The sequence below is a fragment of the Pelobates fuscus genome, chromosome 5 (genome assembly GCF_036172605.1).
Source record: "Pelobates fuscus isolate aPelFus1 chromosome 5, aPelFus1.pri, whole genome shotgun sequence".
Lineage (NCBI taxonomy): Eukaryota > Metazoa > Chordata > Amphibia > Anura > Pelobatidae > Pelobates > Pelobates fuscus.
Window position 1 is genome coordinate 371,345,493 of NC_086321.1, and position 23,312 is coordinate 371,368,804.

A 23,312-nucleotide genomic window follows, 5' to 3' on the forward strand; every position below is an offset into this window, starting at 1 on the left:
AAATTGGCAGCTTACGCTCAGTATCAGGCAACACTGAAAAATCAAGCGTTAAACAAAAGTGGTAAGACTTAATATATTTAGATAACACCTGTCCCCAAAAATGTTGTAATCAATAATTACTGTTATATTCCCAGGGTAGCAAAAAGCCACATAGATTACTGTCTCATGTCCTTTCCCTTATTTGGGTGCCAAAGACTACTGCGTGTTTTCCAGGTTTGCCTGCCATTGGCATCTGATATACCAAATTGTTTAGGTACACCTAGCGAGGGCTGACAACTTCTGGCCTAGAGCAAGTTCAAAGGAATGGCATTTTTATCCCCGCACAACAGCTCTCAATGTGAAGTTATGCTGCAGAAAACTGCAGAATGTCACATTTTTGTTATTCAAAACTACAAATTTAAACATGTATTTAAAGGGAAACTGAGGTATAAATCGGTATGGCTATAAGGAAGTATGTAATCTCTGCCGTAACCACACCTCCAGGGGGGCGTGACTGTGGGAAGCGAGGGTCCCTCATTCACTGTTAACCATGGAATGGAGGGACAGTGAGTGTACGGGAACTAAAGGCACTAGAACCAATTCATTGAGTTGAAATGGTTATAGTTTATTCAGTGTCCCTTTTAAGTTAGGTTGGTGTCCAGAGTATCCCTTTAAAGCGGCTTTTGTTACCCCACAAACTTCCTCAAATTTCAACCCAGTCAATAGATATGAGTTTAAAGTATGTATTTTTCCTGTGCTTGACAAAAGGCAGAGCTACCACTGTCAAGCCTAGGCCTCTGTCTGTGGAGGATCCTACAGTGTCGCGGGATCCTCCATTGACATCAATGTACAGTGCCGATGTCAGTTCCTGGCAGATGAAGAGGACCTCGTTGAACAAGATGGCAGTGACTGTGAGGGATAGAAAAGCCCTAGGGACAGGTTCAGGTAAGTAAAAACTACCCTTTCCTCCACCCCCAGGCCACCATCCTGGAAACTGAGCCATCTCCAACTGGGGTCTTTGCAAAGTCTGCAAAGACCCCAGAAGGTGACAGAGCCACTTTAAGTCGTGTTCCATGATATATAGATGTGCTGCCAGTTTTACTAGTACAACATGTAGAGTAAAGTAACTCTGATGGCATTCTAAAGTGAATCACCATTCACATTGCAGAATGCCATTTTCTTCATATATATTTTTTCTTGCTTTGACAGCTGTCACAGTTGAAGGATTTAGCTGGGGAAGCTACATCACTAGCAATAACCTACCTGCAGCTCCTGTCACTTGCTTCAAACATGTAAGTCGTCTTAGATCGATGTTGACTTGTCATTTAAAGTAGCCAACTGATTTCTTATTCTAAATCAAAAAATTTTTTATGATGGAGATGCTAGTTATTGTGAAGCATTGCTTTTTTGTGAAGCATGGTTATTAGGGTAGGTGGTTTTTATTCATGCCTTGATTCCTTGCCAGGCACCCATGGGAAATTGTTGGGGTGACATTGCAGAAGGTGTTCGAGTCGAAGTTCCAAACACAGACCACAATCATCCACAAAAAGTGTTTTGGATAGCCGGAATTGTGAAATTAGCAGGTTGGTGATTGCTCTATGGATGTCGTGTTGTTTCTTCTTCGCATTTGTTGTAAATCGCCAGAATTTGCAACTTCTATAGTGAGCTCTGCAGAGACAAACTCTTATAGCGCTCATTTAACTTTCCATACCAGTGCTTATCTTTTCTCATAATTCTTTCTTCTGTAGGTATTGGGAGAAAGGATAATGGAATGAGCTCGTAGAGCAAAACTACTTATTTAAAAAAAAAAAAATCTATATATATATATTTTATTTTTTTTATTGTATCTGTATTGATTATTTAGTTTCATTTTATGTATGTGTGTTCAGAGAAAAGGCAGTGTTTTTATTGCAGCCTAGGACAGGCAATAGGCAACTTTCGGCACTCCAGATGTTTTGGACTACACCTCCCATGATACTTTGCCAGCTTTATGGGTGTAAGAGCATTATGGGGGATGTAGTCCACAACATCTGGAGTGCCAAAGGTTGCCTATCTTAGGCTTAGGAACACATCTAGCAGCCACTAGAGGTGCTTCCTGGGGCAGTGCTACACAGTGTGATGTTCAGCATCTCCATGCTCTGCACTGAGACGCTGAACTTTCCCCATGAGATGCATTGATTCAGTGCATCTCTATGAGTAGATGCTAATTGGCCAGGGTAGCGTTTGGCTCCACCCACCAACCCGCTTCCTTTGCTGAGATTTTCAGAATTGACAATCTCAGCCAATCCAACCCTTTCACATTTGTAATTGGCTGAGATCATTATTTCTGATGAGGTCAGCCAAGTATGCTGATCAGGGGCGGAGCCAGCGCCTTATTTTAAAATTGACCTTAATCCTATTTCCTCATATTACGATGTACCAATCTCTTAACTTGTGAATTTTTCAATAAAAAGTAAACTAAAAGTATCTGAGTTGACCAACTAGTAATTAGCCCGCCCCCTTGATCTCTTTGAACCATAAATAATTTAAACCAAAAAAAAGGGGGGTCTTCATGCTAACACTGGGGAATTTTACTCTGCAATGTCTAGTCCTAGCAAATTGAAAACAAGTTGACAATAGTCTGGGAGGTGTACACAAACTTTCCCAATTAGCAACTCTTAAAATTCTTGGCAGAAACTTGAATAGCAGAAGGTGTAACATTGATGACTATGATTGACAGGGAATCAAGATAATGCACTTAATTCCAAGATAGCTGTGTGGATTTCTGCACCTCTAACTTCGCAAACACTTATTTGTTAAAGGAACATTCAAAGCCGCGCAACCTCTGCAGAGTATTGTAGTAGTTATGGTGTTTAAAGTTAGGATGTAAGTAAACAGAATATGAGAAATAATAGAAAGTGACAATCCGCCTTTCAACTCTGTATTTGCAGGATACAACGCTCTGCTTAGATATGAGGGCTTTGAAAACGATTCCAGCCTGGATTTCTGGTGTAACATTTGTGGTCCTGATGTCCATCCGGTGGGCTGGTGCGCAAGCAGTGGAAAACCATTAGTCCCACCACAGAGTATGTGACTAATTATTTTTTTTTTCTCCCCTTATTTGTAGCGTTTGCTTTCTAAATATAGCACACAGTGGCCTCATTCCCTTGCCGGTGTCATCATTTAGTGACAAGTCAGTAATTGTGAAAAAAAAAAAAGCAGTTTACACATTTTTAATGAGTGTTAATTAGCAGCTGGTGAAGGTTTTAACATCTCCATAGAGATTAATAAAAGTTGCTAAAGATTAAAACGTGGTTCTCATGTTAGAAGGTAAAAAGGGCCACCTGTCACTATCTGATTAAACGTATAGTATTTCATATATTGAAATACATTTATTCTATATTTAAATACATTAAAGGAACTGTCACATCCAAACCACCTCTGCTCTTTGCAATGAGCATGATATTTCATCTATGCGTTGTGCTAGCAGTGTTGCTAGAAAACGTATAATTGGGAGAAAAACCTTTTTAAAAATAGTTTTCTCTCTTACCTTACTAGACTCTGCCAAAGACTTGATTGACAGGAAGAACAGAACGGACCTCCCACAGGTGGTCCTTCTGCTCTCCATCCATAGGAACCACTGTGCATGAGCTATGGTTGCTATGGCAACTCCGTAGCTGGTCCTGCATTAAAGCCAGTGTGACCGCTTCATGGAGATGTATTTCTTTTTCTTGCCTTGTAATGCTATGTGGTTGTTGGTATCAATGGAGATGGCTATGAGTAACATGCTGCCATTAAATGAAAGCGCTTCTTAGCATGAGTTCATTACTCCCAAACAGTGCAGCAAATGGAAAACCTGCCTTATTTTTGAGTTTAACTCTGTTGTTAACTTATTGTGTAAGTTTAAAGGGACACTATAGTCACCTGAACAACTTTAGCTTAATGAAGCAGTTTTGGTGTATAGAACATGCCCCTGCAGCCTCACTGCTCAATCCTCTGCCATTTAGGAGTTAAATCCCTTTGTTTATGAACCCTAGTCACACCTCCCTGCATGTGACTTGCACAGCCTTCCATAAACACTTCCTGTAAAGAGAGCCCTATTTAGGTTTTCTTTATTGCAAGTTCTGTTTAATTAAGATTTTCATATCCCCTGCTATGTTAATAGCTTGCTAGACCCTGCAAGAGCCTCCTGTATGTGATTAAAGTTCAATTTAGAGATTGAGATACAATTATTTAAGGTAAATTACATCTGTTTGAAAGTGAAACCAGTATTTTTTTTTTTCATGCAGGCTCTGTCAATCGTAGCCAGGGGAGGTGTGGCTAGGGCTGCATAAACAGAAACAAAGTGATTTAACTCCTAAATGACAGTGAATTGAGCAGTGAAATTGCAGGGGAATGATCTATACACTAAAACTGCTTTATTTAGCTAAAGTCATTTAGGGGACTATAGTGTTCCTTTAACTACTTGTGTTTTGGGGTCCTCCTCTTCTGCAATTGCCAAAACACTGCTTCCTGTAGTGAGGCGGTGTTTTCGTACGCATTTTGTACCATGATGTGACATCTTTAACGTACTCACCACTTTGCTACATTTTTGGGTGAATTTTGTATTTATTTTACTATAGATAGTTATGGTTTTATTACAAAAGGGTTAGGGGCTATTGTACAGATTAGTAGCTACTAAACCATAATTATTGGTATTTGTGAGCGGTATTTACATAAATATTGCCTTTTACGGACTGCCATGGAAACGAGAATAGCAGACATAAAGGAGGGTAGGGACAGCCATAAACATGAATGTGCCTAGTGTCTAACTTTATCTATGTGCCCTTTGTACCGCTTAGAGAGATCAGAGGTCACAAAATTTAAATGTAAAACCTTTGTTTGTGACTACGGTAACACGTTGGTAAAAAATAAACAAATATCCTGATAAGAAAACGCATTAAACATATGCATACAAGTGACTAATTATTCCTGGAATCTTAAACCATCCATATGGTGGCTCCTCTCCTCGCCCAACTATTAAAGACTCTCTTATCTCTGTTAGAAAAATAAAATGCTCATAGGAACAAGTCAAGGAAGTTGGTTGGCTAAATGAAACACAGTACATCCAAGTGTTATTGACATTACCCTAGAAGCGTAAGAAAATAAAACAACCTAAACCAATTGCGTTTTTTGCCTTGTTTCATAGGATAGACTCTAACATAACTTATTAGATTCTTCAGTCCTGTGTATTTAACACTAAATACACATCGTGTGTGTTTTTTTTCATGACCGTCCGGTCATTAACAGGTTAATATTTTAGAGAAATGGGAAAATTATGGCGTAAAGGGGTGCTTTTTATTTTTTAATTTGTCACTTACTAGTTTCTGATGTGCTGCTGTAGCTACAGGTGTGTCCAGGTGCAGATGGCTATGTAGATAGTGCTAGAACTGTCTGCATTAATCATTCAGGTCACACTGCACCATCCAGTTATATATTGATAAACCAGTAAGGATTGATTTAAAGGAACACTATAGTCACCTAAATGACTTTAGCTAGATAAAGCAGTTTTAGTGTATAGATCATTCCCCTGCAATTTCACTGCTCAATTCACTGTCATTTAGGAGTTAAATCACTTTGTTTCTGTTTATGCAGCCCTAGCCACACCTCCCCTGGCTATGATTGACAGAGCCTGCATGAAAAAAAAAACTGGTTTCACTTTCAAACAGATGTAATTTACCTTAAATAATTGTATCTCAATCTCTAAATTGAACTTTAATCACACACAGGAGGCTCTTGCAGGGTCTAGCAAGCTATTAACATAGCAGGGGATAAGAAAATCTTAATTAAACAGAACTTGCAATAAAGAAAGCCTAAATAGGGCTCTCTTTACAGGAAGTGTTTATGGAAGGCTGTGCAAGTCACATGCAGGGAGGTGTGACTAGGGTTCATAAACAAAGGGATTCAACTCCTAAATGGCAGAGGATTGAGCAGTGAGGCTGCAGGGGCATGTTCTATACACCAAAACTGCTTCATTAAGCTAAAGTTGTTCAGGTGACTATAGTGTCCCTTTAACGTTTGCGCCAGTTTTAGATCAATCCGTGCAGTTAAAGAACCAATCTCTAAACACTACACAAGATTGCTAAATGATCTCATGTAAATAGCTGTGTGACTTATTATGACGCAGTGCTATCTGCGCTATGCTTGTTAGAGTAGACTGTGCGGGTTAAAGGTATTTTCACGTGTTTCCTCATAAAATGGTAAGGATGAGAGGAGGGCCTGCAAAGCACTACATAGTATTTGATTAGCTGACCTTTCAGACCCCCTTTGGTCACTCTATTAGTATTTTAATGCTGGCACTTAAGGGGTCCTCTAAAAAAATAACACGTATTTGATTATATTGGGAATTATCCATTTAAATTAATTTATAGAAGTGTTAAATGTATTGTCTGTTATTTATTTTCTCCAATTACTCAGCAATTCAGCACAAATACACAAATTGGAAAGCCTTTTTGGTTAAAAGACTAACGGGTGCCAAGACGCTGCCTCCTGACTTTTCTCAAAAGGTAAATATTTCAGATATAAAGTATTTTGCTTTAGGGTGATTTTCTGTATGGGTTTTATCTTCATTTTATTGTGGATGTTTTCTGCCCTTATCAGGTGTCTGACAGTATGCAATATCCTTTTAAACCTTCGATGAGGGTAGAGGTTGTGGACAAAACGCATCTTTGCCGGACACGGGTCGCAATAGTAGACAGCGTGATCGGAGGGAGGCTACGTCTGGTCTATGAAGAAAGTGAAGACAAAACTGACGATTTTTGGTGCCATATGTACAGTCCTCTGATTCATCATATTGGATGGTCTCGAAGTATTGGGCATCGATTTAAGAGAACAGGTATATATTACTCAGAAGGGCACATCCAAAGCCAGGTCAAACAAATGGAGAGGGAGAAGCAGAAACCTTGTTTAATTTCTGCTTTGTATGCTTTCTATATTCTGACTGCCATGTGCCAAGGACAGAGCTTCTAACAGTGATTGCCAGGGAGCTAAGATGGACACTCCCGCTGCAGGATGGAGAGATGTAGAGCTCTACATCTAATTGTATTACTCATACCTTAGAAATGCAAATTTTTGTTAAATATAGTTCTAAGTAAACCGAATCTGTAATATTCTGGGGAGTGACAGTAGCCCTTTAAATCTTTGTATAATTTTGGTCTAGGAATACCTCAGTTATCTCTTCTTTCCCATCAATGTTATTGAACTTAAAGGAACACTCCAGGCACCCAGACCACTTCTGCCCATTGGAGTGGTCTGAGTGCCAACTCCCACTACCCTTAACCCTGCAACTGTAATTATTGCAGTTTTCATAAACTGCAATAATTACCTTGCAGGGTTAACTCATCCTCTAGTGGCTGTCTACTAGACAGCCACTAGAGGGCACTTCCTGCTCTATAGCACAGAAAACCTGTGCTAGAGCGTCGCTGGACATCCTCATGCTGTGTGAGGACCTCCAGCGTCGCTTAATTCCCCATAGGAAAGCATTGAAAAGCATTTTCAATGCTTTCCTATGGGGTGCTCTAATGCGCATGCGCGGCATTGCCGCACATGCGCATTAAGTCTCCCCAGCCAGGGCGGGATCAGTCTCGCCCACTGGCCGACATAATGCATGGGAGGAGCGGCAGCGAGCAGAAACCACCGCCGAGGGACATCGGCGGGGGTTTTAGGTAAGTGACCTCAAAGGGTTTTCACCCCTTCAGCAACCGGGGATGGGAGGGAGAAGGGGACCTGCAGTGCCAGGAAAACGGATTGTTTTCCTGGCACTGGAGTTTCCATTTAACTGTGATCCCTGTGGAAGGACCAGGAAACATAGCTTCCTAATTGTAGTGCTCAAAGCTCTTACGACATGATTACAGACTCTTGTTTTACATGTGCTTTTTCCGGTTTCTAGACATTTTGAAAAAACAGGAATCGCACTATGATGCCCCCCCACTTCTATTCACGAAGGTAAACACATGGTTTTTATTGTTTATGTGTAATGATCAGTTTTGCTGTCTTCAGCATTCATTTCTGCTATATATACCAATATTTGATGGTATGCAATGTTTTAGGTGAAAGACGTTGACCAGGGTTTGGAGTGGTTCAAAGAAGGGATGAAACTGGAAGCGATTGATCCCTTAAACTTATCGGCAATATGTGTAGCAACTATCAGAAAGGTAATTCCATGATCCTATTTACCAACAGAACACCCTCGGCACTCCAGATGCATTATGGGAGCTGTAGTCCACAACATCTGTAGTGCTGAAGGTTTGGATATTATTTTTTTTTCCTCAATCCAACTATCCAATCCAACTCAATCCAACTATTTTAGCCAAAAATGTGCTGACAAACTACAATTTAATGAACAATCCTGTGGGGTTTATTCACTAAACAGTGAAAAGAGCTGTAGGGAGCTGACAAACGATTTGCAAATGGGTGATTTGGACAAATTCTCCACGTCCACTCTAGTTATGAATATTCCAGCCTTCATTTTATAGCTTGGATTATATTTCACTACATTTCAGGGTTTAATGCATAAACACCCGTGTCTTCTGAAAGAGTTTGTCAAAGTCGGGAAATGTTCATATTCTAAATTAATGAAAAGATTGAACTACATCTAGAAGTCATGTAGGGCTTTAATTTGTCGAATAATGAAAAAAAAAATCCCATTTCAATTGTCATATTCCTCTTTAACAGCATAGATAAGCATTTCTGCCACCTATCCATATGGCCAATCTTTGTACCGTTTTTACAAGTAATTCGATTTCACTGACCTTTTTGTGCCATTTTTTTAAAATTCTGCAACCTCTAGAACAAGCACATCATTACACTTACAGCCAGTAATTCAGGATTGGAAGCCACTGGTATAGAAGAAAGTTTCACTATTTAACATTTGTATTTTTCGAATGTGAGGGAACTGTTCCAAGGTTTGTTCTCTCTGAAAGTGTCCTCCTGTATAACGAACATTTGATTTGAGAGAATTATTCACCCTGTGTCTGTTCCGTGTTCACCCTGTGTCTGTTCCGTGTTCACCCTGTGTCTGTTCCGTGTTCACCCTGTGTCTGTTCCGTGTTCACCCTGTGTCTGTTCCGTGTTCACCCTGTGTCTATTCCGTGTTCCAGGTTCTGGCTGAAGGATTCCTAATGATTGGGATCGACGGCTCTGAAGCAGCTGATGGTTCGGACTGGTTTTGTTACCACGCGTTGTCTCCATCAATATTCCCTGTTGGTTTCTGTGAAATTAACAAGATTGAATTAACGCCGCCACGAGGTAAATAATATTCCAGACTATACTATCTACTGATATTTCAGCGAGTGCTCCTTCTCGGTCTCCAAGAATATTTAGTTTTATTTGATTTATTTTGCTGTGTATTTATTTTTATTTTTTGCCAGGGGAACCCAGACATACTTGCAGGTTTTTTTTTTTTGTAAACTACAGTCCTCAGAGCAGAAAATTTGGAATCCACTGGTTATAGTTTGTATTACTAGGTACAGACAGGGTGGTTAAAATGTGGAATCCACTGCCAGATGAGGTTTCTCTGGCAGGTCCACTCAATATTTAAATAGAAATGTTAATGCCTTACCAGCAAATCTAGCCAGTGTTAAGCAATTTATTTATCCGGAGCTCTCCATGGCACCTATAGACAATCCCCTAGGATGCCGCGATGATGCATAATTTACTCTTTCATATTCTCATTATTGGTTCTGTTGACGTGGACCGCAGTGATACACTGAGAGTCACTCGGGGCAGTCCCAATCAGTTTGACAAAAGAAACCAGTGGAAGATGTCCTTGGGATATTTGTTCCATACCCGCACACTGTTTGTGGTGAGGCCTTCTTTCTACCTAGTTAACGGTTTGTTTTCCTTTTCTAAGATATTATAAGGGATCCAGCGTAGTGGATAAGGATCGTTTGATCAGAGTTCTAAGCATATGTCTTTCATTTATGGAAATCTAGAGTGTTTTACCCTTTGGTTATTATCCATTATATTCTTAGGACTGTTTATTTTTCCCCTCTGCTTGTTTCTCCCAAGGAGAAAAACTGAATGACACAATAACATTTCTGTCCATATGTAATAAAATGAAACATTCTGTGCACTATAATTGCAGCTAATTATTGTAGTTTGTGTGTTGTGAAATGGCTCTATGAGTGCAGTCTCCCTCGGTTCGTGGATTTGTGTTGGTGTTTTTATTTATATATTCATTTATTTCCCTTCTTTTAAATTATATGAGCATCTGAAGAAGGAACGGGTAACTGGTTGAAAACCGTTCAGGGTGGGAAAACCGTGTGACTGCATTTATAGACTTTTTCAGCAGAGCAGCTGGACATGATCATTTGGGTACAATCACATGTTGCGGTTTCATGAGTTCTTCCAACTTTGTATGGCTTCTCAAATACCTACATAAGTTTCTAAGGCATATTTTTGATTGGATGGTGTGATCAAGAAAAGGGCATTGACTTTGAAATCAGGGCATAGCAAAATACGAGCTCCTGAGGCATATTAAGGAAAAATACATTCTAAAGTCAGAATTTAGATTTCCCACGTTATTATTAATAGTGCTTATTTTGACATTTCTAATATACTGTGCTGCTGAGGTCTGATTAAAGGAAATATATTCTCTAGAAGGAATTCTTATTTATTGTTTTTTATGCTGTCACTCTTTAAAACGAAAAGCAAGAGGACATATCTGTTAAGGATGCAAAATGTGTCCAGTAATTGTTTTCTTGGTTTGCCAAACCCCCCGTCCCACATCTTTTGCCGGTATGACCTGAATTGTTAGATCTGCATATTTTATGTTTATAGAATCCTGTAAACACGCATGTGGATTTTGGCATCCCCATTAGTGTTCCGTGCCACTCCTAATTTTTTTTTTCCTCACCCCCCCCCTCCCTGCGTGGAATTTCTACTCTAATCTGACCCCTTATGCCTAAACTAAATCTTGGAACACATGTCTTTTCAGGCTACACAAAACTACCTTTCAAATGGTTTGACTACCTCAGGGAAACAGGATCCGTAGCTGCTCCTGTAAAGTTCTTTAATAAGGTAATAATACATGATTCATTTGGAAGCCTTTTTCATAGTTACATGATTCAAATTCATACATACTGGTAGAATATCGCCATACATTCATGGTTTACTATTAAATGATCTGTAAACCCAAAAATCTATGTAAGAGTTACAGAACTTGCTTGTTATCTTTACAGCCACAGAAACATTTTAGCCAATAAGAATCCATGTAGAGTTCACACCACGATCGGGGAATAGAAGGTTCACTGGTGATAGACTAATGGCTGCCTCTTTTCTGCTGTAAAAATCCATATTTCCTGGAGAAAAACACTTTTTGACAATTCCCAAAAAAGAAATTATTTATATATGAGATATACAAATCAATTTGTTATACCGATCCGCACAATAGTATTTTTTAAATGATTTATAGGTAAAGTTGTACAATGTGATGCAATTATTATTTCATTTGCTGTTATTTTGAATCCTTATTTTGTGAGATATTGTTACACCCACCATATTAGGACGTTCCCAACCATGGCTTTCGTGTTGGAATGAAACTGGAGGCTGTGGACCTGATGGAGCCTCGATTAGTGTGTGTTGCCACGGTAACACGCATCATCCATCGCTTGCTAAGGATTCATTTCGACGGCTGGGAAGATGAGTATGATCAATGGGTAGACTGTGAATCGCCGGACCTCTATCCCGTCGGTTGGTGCCAGTTAACGGGTTACCAACTACAACCTCCGGCCCCTCAGAGTAAGTTGCCGTCCTTACTGACGTGACGTTTTCCTTTTACGAACGCCCACTCTCACTGTAAATCTTCTTGTATAATATTTTATATACTTTTGAATCAGTTTTCTAACTAATCTGACCTTCTTTTGGCCGTGCTCATTAATTCTGCACCATCAGGAAGCTCATTCCTTTTCCTTGCCCCATTGATGTTGAGAACTAATCTGCTTAACTGCAGAACTCCCATGTTTATCTAATGCTGTTTTTTGCAGAATTTCTTCTTTACCAGTTACTTTCTTTGGGGGGCGTAAAAATTTAAATGCGAGGTCAGTCACTTGGTTCCTGTACCCCCTCGCTGTGGTTATGGAAAAATTATAGCAGTCGGAACACATGGGGTCTGTGCGATCCTTGGAGAGCAAGAGAACCATGTGTAGGAAGTCTCTCCTGCTCAGTCTGTCCGCCTTTCCTTCAGTACAGAGATCTATGCCAGAGATTTGACTGACTGGTGGAAGGAAACAACCTATTTCGAAATGTATTTCTTTATTTTATTTTCTTCTCCGTCTATACATTTGTAAGCCGTTCTGCTAGCACAATGTCTAGATGGTATGGGAATCTCATTAATATGTAATGCTGTGTGTACCATGGCATGTACGTTTTAATTCAGTGGCTGAGCGCATCAAATGAGATTCTCAGCCAATTAATTCTGAAGATGGAAGGAATTGATGTGCTAATGTGCATGGGGTACTTCCACAATAGTGATATCACAGGACACAAAAAATTCCCTAGAGGAAATAATTTAAGTATTCCTATTCTCACACGTAGGAACATGGTCGAACATAACACCTGAATAAAGTGTAGCACATGTTTTCCTGAATCGGATACTGTTAGTTTATTTCATCATATATTGAGATTCCAAAACTTGGACTAGAGGAACAAGTTTTAGCCTTATAACCTTCTTAGAAGGGGACTGTGTCGGTGAGTTGGGGACGGCAATCAGCATGGTGGGATATATTTTAAGTGGGGACTTATAGTTGGTGTTTTTGCAATACCTTTTTTTCTTTCCATTGGACAGTATGACTCATTTTACCACTGATTTGACACATTTTGTATTATTACTCGTTTTATATGTTAAATTATTAGTGCTTAATAAAAACTGTCATAAAAACGCATCGCTATATTTTCCCCCACTATCTTTCGTAGCAACAAAAGACAACCAGTCCAGTGTCTCCAAGCAGAAGAAGAAATCCAAATCACAGCAGTACAAGGGACACAAAAAAAGTGGGTGGATGAACTTTATTTTTTTTTGTTGTGTTTAGAACTCTTTTTTTTTTTTTTTTTTTTTTTATCGTAAAGCAGCATTACCACCAGTGAAATCTGAATCGCTACCTCACACCGAGCCAAAACCTCCTAGCTATTCTAGCTCCACAATATACTGATGGGCACTGTGAAAATTGTGTTTTGGGGAGAATCCTGCCTCCCCAGTCACACTCCCAAACAGATGGTTCTGTATTTCACATTCAAATCACGTTGTGGGTGATGAGCTGACCAGTGGAGAAGGCCTAACACTGCCCGTTACCTTTATTACTTCCTCTAAAAATAAAGGAAATCTTTACCCCGTAGCTTGACACAAAAAGTAATGAAAATCCCTCGAGTCACTGAGATTTTTTTTTTTATTGATAGAAAGACTGATGGCAATGCTGCTTTAAGTTATAATGCTCTTCTTACACACAGATGTAGCAAGCATGGTTGATCCTTGTGGATTCCAGGGAATACTCTGTAAAGAGGAAAACAATATATACAAAGATCTGTTCTATTTTTATAGAGAAGGGAGTGGAAACAAGTTGTTTACCATCACTCATGAAAGATATACATACAAATCCTATCATTTTCATGTGACAAAAAGCAGCGTTTTAAAAGTGAATCAAACTAGGCAAATGTTCCTTTAGTGTCTGTACTGTTACCGCATCTTCCTTCTGTCTGACTTTTTCAGACACTGTATTTCATGCTGGGTTGACTCTATTTACCAGACAAAATAGAATCCCATGTGACTGTCTTATATGGTCTATCAATTCATATACATAATAGAAAAGAGAATGCACACCAAGCACTCATAATAATTACTAACCTGGTTTTAATGAACCAATTTCAAATACAGGCAAAAAATAACAATAGTAACTAAAGTGATACAAAATAGGCACAAATCATGAAACAAAAAATCAATAAAGATTTACCAAGAGTTCTCACAAGCCTAATAGGGCAGAAACAGGAAACAAAAATAACCCCCCCAACGTTTCGGCACCTCCTGGTTGCCTTTATCAAGGGTATGTTATATCTGAACTCGCCACAAATCCCCTTATATAGCTATAAACCACCTGATGGCCATCAGTTTGATGAGGAGATCCGAAAGTGATATCATCACTTCAGTCCTCGGTATCACCCCCCTCATATAAAATATCCATAAACCATACATAATTCAAAGGGATATTAATATTGCATTCACATATATTTCTAACCTCATGGCATATTGCAAACATAAGAACTAGAAGCTTTTCGGTTACTCTGCAATAACGCGCGCTAGTGCGCATGCGCAATAACAGATGCCCGTATCACCATTAAGGTTCCTGGAACAACAACCGTCAATCTATGCCGCACATGCGCGATGATGCGTTCCACATAAGAGTTAGTGTGCGCATGCGCGTAAGGACTAATGTGCGCGTGCACAAATATCAGCATTGTATTACCTGAAAAAATATCGTGAAGTGTACTGCACATGTGCAGACACCTCACTACAGAATAAATAAGACCGCACACACCATCAAGCATAAGAGACGGTTAGAGGAATAAAGTGTACTTACAACCCCCTAATTTAGATGAGAAAAGGGAAATATAAGAAAGGAGAAGTGGTGACAAACATATAGGGTTACTCATTATACCCAAATGCTAATACTATTGGTAATAATAAACCAACACCATCTTAAAGAAACACACCAAAAAAACGAAAAAAATATATCATAAGTGCATCAAATGTTTATTAATTATCTCCAATATGTAAGCTAATTGGAAATTAATCATTTACATAATTTGATTGAATAAAGTTGTATAAAGACAATGTCAAAAAGGCAACATATGTATCAACATGGTCATCTGTATATATCTCATAACTATATTGTATCCATATGCCCAGCATATTAGTAATAATCATCATATGAAATTGGTTCATTAAAACCAGGTTAGTAATTATTATGAGTTTTTGGTGTGCATTCTCTTTTTCTATTATGATGATGACTATTTATGTTGGTATTTGAGGGAATACTAGTGAGGATTAGCTCCCATTTGGTTATAGTCGTTACCAATTAGTCTCTCCATGCGTTATTTATTGTATGACTATCAATTCATATAAACATCTCAATGTAACAGTGACTTGATTGTCACAAGGCATTTGATTTTTTAACTACATTTCCCATGATGCACTGGCTGTCTCTGTCGTGAGGTGGTTTATAGAAGTGTACAATAAATGTCTTAATGGGACACTCAAAGTGCTTATTGCAAGATTGTCCCATGTCCCTGTTTTACTTCCACAATGGGAGTATTTATCACAGTGTTATAAAGTAATGGTTGAATTCTGTCATTATTTTGATCGTATTACTGTAAGATTCATCTCTGGAAGGATTAGTGGACGGATAAGTTCTCAAAAGGACTGTGTAACTTGAAATTCTTCTGTATATTCCCACACCCTTAGAAATATTTGTGAACTACATTCCCGTGATGCTGAAGGCTAGGACAGGATTGAAGTGCCTTGGCTTTCTTTAACCTATGCCTTTTTATGTATAATATATTTAAAAATATGCTAATTTAAATAATCAAATGACTTGCATGCATTTCCTGCATATCTTGAGGCTGTGCAGGATCTAGAGTGAACTTTCTCCAAGCCAGGAAGTATCTCAGATTACACAGCTTTCTATTGGTAAGCTTATTAAATAAGCAGTGACCTATGGGCACAGCAAATGTGCCTGGGAGTTGCCCTATGTTAAAAATCCAACAGCTCAACTACTACTTCACTATTTTTGGAGTGAATGCAGGACATTACAGGTTTGGGTGGAAGTATATAAAGAATATGCCACTTTCACTATTTATATTCAGCCCCCACTGCCCACATTTTCCTAGGAGTTGCAAAGTTCCGTGGCTTGAATTTTACATGGTCAGTGCACCTCTAGTGGCTGTCAGTATGATCCAGTAAAACCAACTATAATCTAATCTAGACAACGTCCCTAATGTGTGTGAATGGAGTGTCCCTTTAACGATATAATTATACAGACTATAACCAACTGTAACCTAATAAATATGGCAACCTTACACTAAATCCTCCTACACCATGCCAAAGGAAACCATGCTTGCTACATTTCTTGGTGAGGATTTTTCTGTGTTTTATCTACATCAAATGTTTCACTGTTGATAAAATGCATTTCTTATGTTTTACATGTTACAATGCATAACCTATTCAGACATTTTCAACCTCTTAAAGGGGATGTTCCACCATACAATTAAAGGGTTACTCCAAGCATCGCCCCATTTTCCGCTAATGGGGCAATCCCTTTTGCAATGGTTTTCCATCTTGCCTGGGTCCCTGAGAAGGGCTGATGGGCCTCTATTGCCGGTGATGTGAATCTGGCTTCTGCAGTGCTGGCAGTGTCCACTGGGCCCTCTCTGCCAATGACGGAGATTCCACGCATAGAAATATGCACAGAATTTACATTAGCCAGCCCAGAACTCTAGCTTCAGGCTGGCTAACGACTCTCCAATGACGTTGCCTGTGGTGGAGTTAAACTCAATATGTGCAGAGTTTCATTGTGAAATGCTATATATACCCACTCCAGGCACCATAACCACTTCAAATCACTGAAGTGGTCATGGTTCTTAGTGTAACCCTTGTGCGTGTGAATTGGCTTTAAGTTGGTGTTACGCCTTTTTTCAGTTTGTACTAATTTTTGTAACTAACAAGCTTTTATCATGTTGCGCAATAGGATGTCTGTCTGGATTTTAAGTAAACCAGAAAAACCTCAGTAGCCGTTATCTGCCATACTTCAACACCATGAGGAAGTATATTGTAACCATAAAAATAAATTCACCCTTTCCCACTTAATGCAGCACTGCACTGCCACACATTACCCAAAGCCAAATTATAAAAAAAAAATGATTCTTCTCCTTCTCTGCTGTGTAACATCCCCATTAAAGTTTTGTTGCGTTGCGGAAAGTGACCAGTGGTATTATCACATAGCTGTAAAGGGATTTTAACACAGATTTTAGGATCGGGCTTCGAGCGGGGCTTCTTTACACAGGGGCCCCAAAGGGATAAACCCACAGCCTATGCAAAACTACAGCTTTGCCAGATCTACGGCCGCTGAGGTTCAGTGCTTTGCCGCCCCTGACCTAACAAAACAGAAATAAAGTAAGCATTGCTGCATCTCACCTGGGTAATTGTACCCTGGGTGATGACATCTGTGTTATATCAATGGAGTATTCCTGCCTTCTTTTTAAAATCTTAAAAATAATCGCACTGACTAGGATGTGAACTTACACCATAAATACCATTATTCTGGCAGACTAGTGAATAATGTGGTGAAATGTAACATTTATTAGACAAATTGTAAAATCGGAATAGGTTTCTATTTACAAAAAAAGAAAAATGGGTTGAATTAAAAAAAACACCCAGAATATTTACAGTCAGTGTGTAACAGGTCAAACGTCAAATTATTGACTGTCAGAAGTAAATTGTAACCAAAGTTTGGGTCAACTATCTAGATTATTTGGAAAAAGAGCAATTTTGTGATCAGTCAACAAAATATGGGACTAATTATTTATTGACTGTAACTTTTTGCAATTTTCAACATTCCATCCAAACTGTCCAGCATAATTTAGACTGTCCTATAAACTGTGCACCGTTAAGGGCTGAATTCAAGCGCAGTCAACTAATTCATTAACTGTGGATTAGACTGAGTAGAGTTGTATCCAGCTGCTTTTATGAAAAATAATTGACCCAATGAAGATAAACCCCAAAATGGAGAATGAAAACCTTAGAAATAAATAAGTGAAATTACTCAACAATCAGTTTCATTAGCTCTTCGTTCACACCCCTGAGAAAAACAGGTTTTTCGAGCTGTTTTATGAATAGGTAGCTAGTAATTGGTTGAGAGCTATCCGGCTTCCTGATTTGGGCCTTGGTGGAGAGGGGCAGAGCTATCTGACATTAGATTGAACAATTTTGGTAAAACCGTTCGTTAACGGTAACCTGCTACCAGGAACCTCCTAGCACCATATCAACTTCCCTTGAAGTTGTATTGTCACCTGAAGGGTTTTAGTGAAGTTGTTATGGTGCTTGGAGGGTCCCTTTAAGACCTGCTCTAAATACTGAGTATTCACAGACAAGCCAATGAAATTGGGATATGAAAGATCTGTCAAACCTCATGCACAAACTGACAAAGCCCTCATGTAACAAAGGGTTGTGGTTTTGTTTTGTTTTTTTAGAAGTAGATTTTTAATGTAATGTCTTATAAATGTTACGTTTGAGCACATTATCCATTAGTGTACCAGAATAATTTGTTTATAGTTTGAGACCTACAAGAAATTGTACACGCTTATAGCAAGGAACCAGAGCTAGATAGGCACCCTGCAGATTTTGGTAAATAATTGCTTTATACTAAAAACATGACCTACTTTATTTTCCCTGAAATCCTAAAATGCTGATATTGGTAACATTTAAAGGTGTTGTTTAGCCTAGACCAGGGGTAGGCAACCTTTTAGCAGCACTGTGCCAATATAGGATTGTGATGTCCCGTAGCGTGCCGATCCTCAGGCTCGTCGCTACCAGGCAAGCTAACCAAGCAATTGCTTTGGGTCCCGAGCTGGCATGGGCCCCTAAACAGGGCCGGCGCTTCCTATAAGGCTGCAGCCACCTGAGCGCTCTATAGAGAGCCTCAGGCGGCTGCAGCACTGCCGCTCTCGTCACCTCCCCTTCCCTGTAGCGTGGCCGAGCTCCTCTTCCTCCTGTCAGTCCGGCCGGGTACCACGCGGTACAGGAGATTCAGTTTCTTGTTCCCGGCCGGACTGACAGGAAGTGCACCCTGAGCTCGGCCACGCTACAGGGAAGGGGGGGAGTAAAAAGAACATGGGCGGGGGAGGGGAGTAAAAAGGACACGGGGAGGGGAGTAAAAAGGACACGAGGAGGGGAGTAAGAAGGACACACGGGGAGGGGAGTAAGAAGGGCACAGGGGGAGGGGAGTAAGAAGGGCACAGGGGGAGGGGAGTAAGAAGGACACAGGGGGAGGGGAGTAAGAAGGACACAGGGGGAGGGGAGTAAGAAGGACACAGGGGGAGGGGAGTAAGAAGGACACAGGGGGAGGGGAGTAAGAAGGACACAGGGGGAGGGGAGTAAGAAGGACACAGGGGGAGGGGAATGAGAAGGACACAGGGGGAGGGGAATGAGAAGGACACAGGGGGAGGGGAATGAGAAGGACACAGGGGGAGGGGAATGAGAAGGACACAAGGGGAGGGGAATGAGAAGGACACAGGGGGAGGGGAATGAGAAGGACACAGGGGGAGGGGAATGAGAAGGACACAGGGGGAGGGGAATGAGAAGGACACAGGGGGAGGGGAATGAGAAGGACACAGGGGGAGGGGAATGAGAAGGACACAGGGGGAGGGGAATGAGAAGGACACAGGGAGGGTGGGAGGGGAGTTAGTAAGAAGAACATGGGGGGCAGTAGTAAGAAAAACATAGGGAGGGGGGAAGGAGTAAGAAGAATACAGGGAGGGGGAAGGAGTAAGAAGAATACAGGGAGGGGGGAAGGAGTAAGAAGAATACAGGGAGGGGGGAAGGAGTAAGAAGAATACAGGGAGGGGGGAAGGAGTAAGAAGAATACAGGGAGGGGGGAAGGAGTAAGAAGAATACAGGGAGGGGGGAAGGAGTAAGAAGAATACAGGGAGGGGGGAAGGAGTAAGAAGAATACAGGGAGGGGGGAAGGAGTAAGAAGAATACAGGGAGGGGGGAAGGAGTAAGAAGAATACAGGGAGGGGGGAAGGAGTAAGAAGAATACAGGGAGGGGGGAAGGAGTAAGAAGAATACAGGGAGGGGGGAAGGAGTAAGAAGAATACAGGGAGGGGGGAAGGAGTAAGAAGAATACAGGGAGGGGGGAAGGAGTAAGAAGAATACAGGGGTGAGGAGATGAGGAGAACACAGGGAGGGGGTGGTGAGGAGAAGGAGAGATGAGGAGAACACAGGGAGGGGGGGTGAGGAGAACACAGGGAGGGGGGGTGAGGAGAAGGGGAGATGAGGAGAACACAGGGAATTTTCAATTGTTGAAAATGTTCAAGTTTTATGCACATTATATGCAACAGCAGTATTTGCACTGTAAACCTTTTTTTATTTATATAAAGTGTGGGTGAACTTAAACTGTATGGCTATGCTGTGGCTCCTGTAGGATTTGCGTGCGGGGGGGAGGGGAGAGGAGGGGGGGCACCATGTCCATTTTGCTTGGGGCCCCCAATTTCCTTAAAACTGCCCTGCCGATCCTATTTTTTTAAATTGAGGTGTGTGTGCTGCCGTATTCTGCTTGTGTTATTTATACTGTAATTGCTTTGTATCGTTGTATTTTTGTGTATATGAGCTATTATATTGTATATGTTCATTAGTAGTTTATGGTATCGTGTATGATACATATGAATGTGGGCTGTGTATGAGGGCTGCTTGTGGAATTGTGTGTAGATGGATATGTCACATTGTGTGTTAGGTAGTGTATGGGGGCTGTTTGGGGTTTTGCATGTGAGGGGCTGCATGTGGGATTGTGTGCATGTATGTAGATTGTTAGCGGTGTTGCGTTTGTGTGTAGGTTTGTGTGTGGGCTGTTCGTATTATTTGTATGAGGGGAGGCTTATTCTGCAGGTCTGTGTATATCTAGCAGTGTGGGTGGCTTCCCTGGGTTCCAGTGGGGACCAGCCTGGGCAGGTACAGGTCAAGGACAGGAGCTGCAACATCAGCTGTGGGCTGCTCTACTACAGTGTGGATTCCTATTCACAAGTGCTGGGAGGAACTGAGCTGAGATCACTACCTCTACGTGCTGCAATGCATAAATTGAGGATTGTCCTTCACTACCTCTTTGTATTAGCAGATATCTGAAGTTTCACTGAGACTCCTGATAGGCCAGACCCTGTTTGGCTCTAGCAGCCTTGAGTGCCGTGGAAAGACACCTCGAGTGCCGTGCATGGCACTAGTGCCGTAGGTTGCCTACCCCTGGCCTAGACCACATGGAGTGCTCCATATTTGATCTTCTTTTAAAATCTTCAATTTGAAGGACCACTATAGTGCCAGGAAAACAAACTATTTCCTCCTTTGGACGTCATCGGCTGAACGCGAGTGCGCAGCAAGAGCCGTGCACGCATTCAGTCAGTCCATAGGAAAGAATTCTCAATGCTTTCCTATGGACGCTGGCGCTGAAGCGCCTCTAGCTGCTGTCAATGAGACAGCCACTAGAGGCTGGATTAACCCATATGTAAACATAGCAGTTTCTCTGAAACAGCTATGTTTACAGCAGGCAGGGTTAATCCTAGAGGGACCTGGCACCCAGACCACTTCATTGAGCTGAAGTGGTCTGGGTGCCTATAGTGGTCCTTTAATTGCTCATTGCTTTTTAACACATAACATTCCCTTAGGAGAAGCCTTTTTGGTGATTTGGAAACAATTAGTCTCTCGACCTATCAGTGTCTGGTTTTTATGTCACATGACTGCAGCTTAGACTTAATGCATCCAGACGAAAATGCTAATGTGGCATAGTCTTTGAGCATGTCTCTGATCCATTGGCCTCCCCTGCCGACTTCTCACCAGTGCCCCAGGTGACTGTAAACTGGCAGCCAATCGGGATGATGATGTCAGGTGCATGCTGGAAAATAGTGTGGTTTCGTGATTTGTGCTCCGAAACACATGGGCCAACCAAAATATCCTTAAAAAAATTAAACCTGCAAACTGCTGAATTCTTGAACACAACATTAGAAATTAAAGGTAAAATGTACATGAGGACTTTATTCTTAGCATTTATATAGCGCCAACATATTCTGCAGCGCTGTACGATAATAGAAAGACTATATTTAGAGGTTAAGAAGGCCCTGAATAAACTATCCTTGCACACTAGGATTTGAGGTAGGTAGATACTGTATATATCATTAGGTGTCTTGCCCAGGGACAATTACTTGTGAGGTGGTCAAACCCAGGGGCACATGACAGTGATTTACTGCTTCCTCTAGTCAGGTGACTTCTATAGTGAGCTCCCATTCCTTCCCCCACCCCATAAAGTATTGTCTGCTAGGGACATCTAATATCACTACAAATGTGGTTTGTTTTCCTTCTAAAATATTTTGAGACTTATTTATTTGTTTTATGTTGCTGTGTGTTTTATTACTGCATGGCTCTGTGTACCCATACACATTCCACATTATTGTTCGTATATATTGGCTGTGGAGCTCGGTGGTGCACTCGTGCATTCTGCACAATATAGTACATTTTTATTGAAGTGGAGCTCTGTGATGCAATTGCACATTGCTATGGGTTTCGTTGGTGGGAATGAGCGACAGACTTGGCTGTAGAATGCGAGAAACGGTCCTCCCTTTTCTTTCCCCAATGACCCAAGAATTTTTATTCTTCTATCAAAAGAGCTAACATTTAAAGGACCACTATAGTCACCCAGACCACTTTTAGAGAAACTGCTATGTTTAAATTGCAGGGTTAATCCAACCTCTAGTGGCTGAGGCGCTTCCCCCCGAAGCTTAATGCAAAAATCGCATTGAGCAACCAGAACGTCCATAGGAAAGCATTGAGAAATGCTTTCCTATGGGCGTTTTTAATGCGCATTCCGCTCGACTCGGGAGCTGACGTCTGAAGGGGAGGAGAGGTCACCAACACAGAGGTTTTAATCCCTTCAGCCCAGTGGGAGGGGGGGCCCTGAGCAAGGGGGGGGGGGGAGCCTAAGGATTATATAGTGTCAGGAAAACGAGTTTGTTTTCCTGACACTATAGTGATCCTTTAATATTAGTAATGCAAGAAATTGACCAGAGTATATTCGTTTTCCAGTGGTAGGTACTAAAAGAAAATTTAAAAAAATCTCTAAATCAAGGCTTACAATTTCTACACTAGTAGCTGGTTAATCGCCATTGGAAGCTTGGATGATTCATGACACACTCACCAGGAGTGAATGTCTTCTCGCCAGGGTTACATTTTCACACGTCAAAGGCAAGTGGCGAATGAAGGTTTTAAGCCCAGTGTAAATGATACATGTAGACCTGTAAAAATGTGCAGTAACTAGTAAATCATTTATTATAGGTGCCTCTGCCATTTTATCAATGTAACCAATGATACAAGAATGGACTGAGTGTTGAGATAACGATTCCCTAATTGTATGAGTAATATAGTATATGTGCATTTGTTGTCCCCGGTTGCAATGAGTTTCATAAAGGGATGTTATAAGAACCATAACCACTAAAGCTTCTTATATTGTTACAGCTTATTGTAGTGCTTATGGTGCAAAGAGCCTTTAAGTGCCACCACTGTGTTGTATATCAAA

The 23,312-nt window shown here is 40.8% G+C and overlaps 1 protein-coding gene across 1 annotated transcript in view; it reads left to right on the plus strand.

Annotated features, from left to right (window-relative positions):
• Positions 1-23,312, plus strand: part of MBTD1 (mbt domain containing 1) — a 45,271-nt gene that overhangs the window by 13,983 nt on the left and 7,976 nt on the right. Inside the window, exons 5-16 of the mRNA XM_063456182.1 lie at positions 1-61; positions 1,189-1,271; positions 1,445-1,562; positions 2,910-3,044; positions 6,415-6,503; positions 6,598-6,832; positions 7,886-7,941; positions 8,046-8,150; positions 9,096-9,243; positions 10,934-11,016; positions 11,502-11,736; positions 12,910-12,987. Of these exons, the coding sequence (XP_063312252.1) occupies positions 1-61; positions 1,189-1,271; positions 1,445-1,562; positions 2,910-3,044; positions 6,415-6,503; positions 6,598-6,832; positions 7,886-7,941; positions 8,046-8,150; positions 9,096-9,243; positions 10,934-11,016; positions 11,502-11,736; positions 12,910-12,987 (1,426 nt within the window). The remainder of the gene's footprint in view (positions 62-1,188; positions 1,272-1,444; positions 1,563-2,909; positions 3,045-6,414; positions 6,504-6,597; positions 6,833-7,885; positions 7,942-8,045; positions 8,151-9,095; positions 9,244-10,933; positions 11,017-11,501; positions 11,737-12,909; positions 12,988-23,312) is intronic.